Source organism: Lotus japonicus, chromosome 2 (assembly GCF_012489685.1).
Source record: "Lotus japonicus ecotype B-129 chromosome 2, LjGifu_v1.2".
Lineage (NCBI taxonomy): Eukaryota > Viridiplantae > Streptophyta > Magnoliopsida > Fabales > Fabaceae > Lotus > Lotus japonicus.
Window position 1 is genome coordinate 25,556,924 of NC_080042.1, and position 4,061 is coordinate 25,560,984.

The window sequence follows — 4,061 nt, forward strand, 5'->3', positions numbered from 1 at the left end:
TATTATATGATAACACGTCCACTCACGCAAGAGTCCTTCAAACGTGAAGCGTAGATAAACGCATAGGCCCACCTACCATGTGCTTAAATTCCAATTTTTAATTAAAAAGTGAGGGGAGTGAGGATCGAACTCTAAACCTCTAAGTCATAGAGACTCAGATACCCTTTAGAATTAGGGAGACCTAACTCAACTCAAAATTAACTCCAGAATTTAGGATTGCTCTACTCTTTATAAACATTTTGTTAACCATATGTCTAACTAATGTGACTTATAGACAAACAACACACCTTAACTTTATAGGAAACTTTCACTATATGAATAGTGAATCACTCAGTGTATTGAGAGTGCTAGGTAAGTTGGATTGGTTTGTTGCTGGAGTACTACCAAGAATTAGGTAGTCAATATTAGTTATTAAAAATGCATTGTCCACGAAATTCTTTGGAGCTCACTACTTATGCAGTTAATGATTGTTTAATTTTGAGTGGACGCTTTGAGCATTGTTTATTTGCCTATTTTTGCGTCTGATTAAAAAAATCATTTTGTGAGGATGAATTAAAAAATTGTAGGGGTAAGGCAATCAAGAGGAACAACTTAAATAACTTGGTTTTATCAAAAAAATTCTTCACTATTAAGATTTTCCCATATACTATATATTCCAAGAGTGCATCTAACAAATTATAATTACACAAGTTCATTCTATTATTCAAAATTTGTATAACCTGAATTTTGTTCTTTTTATTTTGATCATATTTCAAAATATTATTATATTAATATCAGCTCGTGTGACGCACGTGTTATCATCTAGTAGTACGTATTAAAAATGAGAAAAATTGTCGGGGAAAATTTCCCCTTTCATTCGACATGCATTTATTCCTATCTGTTTGGTGAACGATTTATAATTTCAGACACGTCCTAGCTTGTGGTGGTGTTCTCTGAGTCAAATCCACCGAAATTATCTTATAACCAAAGAATTTGAATTAAATTTTGAGCATCAAGACTGGCTATCCCTGAAGATTTGATTCTTGTATCTTTGTTTGAACGCCAAGCTTTAACAACTTGTACCCACCAAAAGAATACTTGGCGGCCAATCCAAAAAAAAACTGAAAACGGATACATACTTCCATTGCACCATTGCTTTGCCCTGAAATCAAACATATTGCCAAGCTATGTGGAGCCAATCCGGACTAGGCATTTGTTATATTTACTAATTAAGAAGTCACTTTGCAATGAACTCACAATTGAATATTATTTTTTTCATTACACCAAGAGTGAAAGCTGCTTATTATGTGTAACAGTGAAAGCTGAGACACAAGATGTGTTTCTTTGTGTATAAATAGGAGTGACTCATAACAATGATCAAACAAAAGAAAAAAAAGAAGTAATAAGCAGAAGCCTGAAAGAAAATAACAAAACAATGGGGTGTAAGAACACATTTTTCTTGGTACTGGTAGTTACCTTGATCACAAAGGAGGCCTTGGCAGCAAAACATCTTGTTGGTGGAAGCCAAGGCTGGGATCCTTCCACAGACTTTAATTCATGGGTTTCAGGCCAAACATTCAAGGTTGGGGATCAACTTGGTATGCTTCTTATCTATAAGTACCTTAATCTCTTTCACTATGTTTTGATAAAAGTTTTGAATTATACTTGTAGCTTTGCTTTCGAACCTGGGACTTATTGGTGTTTGGATTTTCCGAATTAACCAACAAGCACCAGGAAACCCACAATTACACTTGTAGCTGCATTTATAGTGCTATTATTAAAATTATAGAAAAGGTTAAATATGTATTTAGTATGAATTATACTTCGTCAATCTAAAAAAGTTCACAGTTTTTAGATCCCAACATTGATGAAATTGGTGGAGTTTTTTGTGGTGGTGCATTTCATGCTGGTTTAAACTGGCAATAAACTATTTTGTGGCCGTTAACATGTACACAAATGCTGAAATGCACAAAGACTACCGCAAAATGAACCGGTGGAACTAAATTCACATATATAATTAATGTTCTGGAGTAAAAGTTTTGAAACTTTTTAGAGTAACTCACCCATATATTGTGGAACTAATAACATATTTAACCCTTACAAATATTGGAAGCTAGTATAGCTCTTCAACTAGAATTGTAGTTGCTATTCCAAGGCCTTTACAAAGATAGACTGAATAGCAGTGCTCTTGGTTGGGAGTAATATCTAGTAGGATAAAACCAGTTTCATCATGTTAATTTGCTTTCGAGTTTGTTGTAATTGGAGGTACTTTACTTCTACTTGCCATTACTTCTCTCATCCCGCCATTTTGAGTGCTTCCGCCTTTTAGTTGGGGCTACTGATCAAAACTATCCCCTCGCTTCACTTGTGGTCGATTACCCTTCCAAAGGATTTAGCTAGGAGCTAAACGGTTTAAAAGCTCCCCTTCTCTAGCGAGCCAGCAATAGAATATGCTTTGGAAATAGAGCTGCAACTTTATAATTGCTGCAATTGCAATCACAGACTGCAAATTAAACCCTTGATTTTAATAATTTTTGTGCAGTTTTCAAGTACTCTTCTTTGCATAGTGTGGTTGAACTGGGAAGCGAGAGCGCCTACAAGAATTGTGATATTAGCAACACAGTCAAGTCCTTGAGCAGTGGCAACGATGTTGTCAAATTGGACAAACCTGGTACGAGGTACTTCACTTGTGGTACCTCAGGCCATTGTGGTCAAGGCATGAAGGTGAAGATTACAATAGGAAAAGGGAATGCACTTTCTTCTTCCCCTGCACCATCACCATCGTCATCAACAACAACAACATCATCATCATCGTCGTCATCATCATCATCGTCATCACCAACATCATCATCACCATCATCTTCCTCTGCATCTTCTTCCACTACTTCTAATGTAGCTTCAGCCTCAAGATGCTTCACCAATTTTGTGCTCATTGTTGCAATATTGGTTGCCACAATGTTTTAATTGATAATTTGAAGTTTATAATTGATAATATGTACACTTGTGGGATATGATGGTAGAGCAATTTTAATTGACCGCACCACATTCCACTAGTTAGTCTCTTTATGAGTACGAGACTGAGAAGGCACATGTATACCTTATTTATCTATCTATCTATTTATCTATCTATCTATCTATCTATAAACTATATAAAGGGAGAGTTTGTGCAATTTTGGGGGCAAACCTGACATTCAACAATTAATTTCAAAAACTATGAAAGTTTGGCATGGGTATTTTAGTAAAAAAGTAATTTATTTCTCTTGGATTGAATCTCAACCGTTGATTCACAAGCATTTGATTTATCAAAGTGCCTAATAATGATTTGCCAAAAAAAAGTGCCTAATAGTGAATTATGAGAAGTTAAAAAATTAAGGCAATTTAGGAGTTACGTACATTTAAGAAATTAATTTATAAGAAGTTAAAAAAAATAAACCTTTAACATCCCACTTTAAATTACCTAATGATGTTACAACAACCATTCATATTCTACGATCATATTCTCATATGCTTTCTATTATTGCATAGAAAGTAAAAAAAATGTCTTAAATGTCCATATATGCTACATATTTTTATAAACCCAAAATTTTTTATAAATATATTAATGCAATTTAGAAGTTACATATAAATTAAGAGATTAATTTAGAAGAAGTTTAAAAATTTGTAACCTTCAAAATTGGTTTAAAATCTTACATCAAAGTATCTAATCATGACACAAAAATAAATAATTAAAACCATGAGAAAAAACCCTTCCACTTCTATAACTCCATTCCCATTTGCTTACTATATAAATAACAAAAAAATCTTCATCTCAACACACAATTTCCCACTCAAACAACCTTTGAAACAATTTCTCACCCTTTCGGATTGTTGGATATGCCTCAGTCTCAAAAATAGATAACTTGGTTTGCAAAAGAACCATTGTTTATCGCCCTCTAAATGAGGCTGAAAGATGAAGATCGCAAGTATAATTCATCAAATTATGGATCTTCGACCAACGACACAAATAAGTTTCGTACATATCAATTTTTTAATTATTTATTTTTTTTTATCCAATTTTTTCTACAAGTTTAACATTCATGAAT

At 33.6% G+C, this 4,061-nt stretch overlaps 1 protein-coding gene across 1 annotated transcript; it reads left to right on the plus strand.

Moving 5' to 3' along the window:
- Window positions 1-1,344: 1,344 nt before the first annotated feature.
- Window positions 1,345-3,149, plus strand: LOC130737833 (mavicyanin-like). The gene is made up of 2 exons (XM_057589687.1): window positions 1,345-1,577; window positions 2,522-3,149. Exons 1-2 carry the CDS (start codon window positions 1,415-1,417, stop codon window positions 2,941-2,943), a joined length of 585 nt encoding a protein of 194 aa, XP_057445670.1. The 5' UTR covers window positions 1,345-1,414; the 3' UTR covers window positions 2,944-3,149.
- Window positions 3,150-4,061: the final 912 nt, after the last annotated feature.

What these genes read in the sequence shown, in the direction of transcription:
- LOC130737833 (XM_057589687.1), top strand. Translation starts at nt 1,415, where the DNA reads ATGGGGTGTAAGAACACATTTTTCTTGGTACTGGTAGTTACCTTGATC. An exon ending in CAAGGTTGGGGATCAACTTG is followed by an intron (nt 1,578 to 2,521) that starts GTATGCTTCTTA and finishes ATTTTTGTGCAG; the next exon opens with TTTTCAAGTACTCTTCTTTG.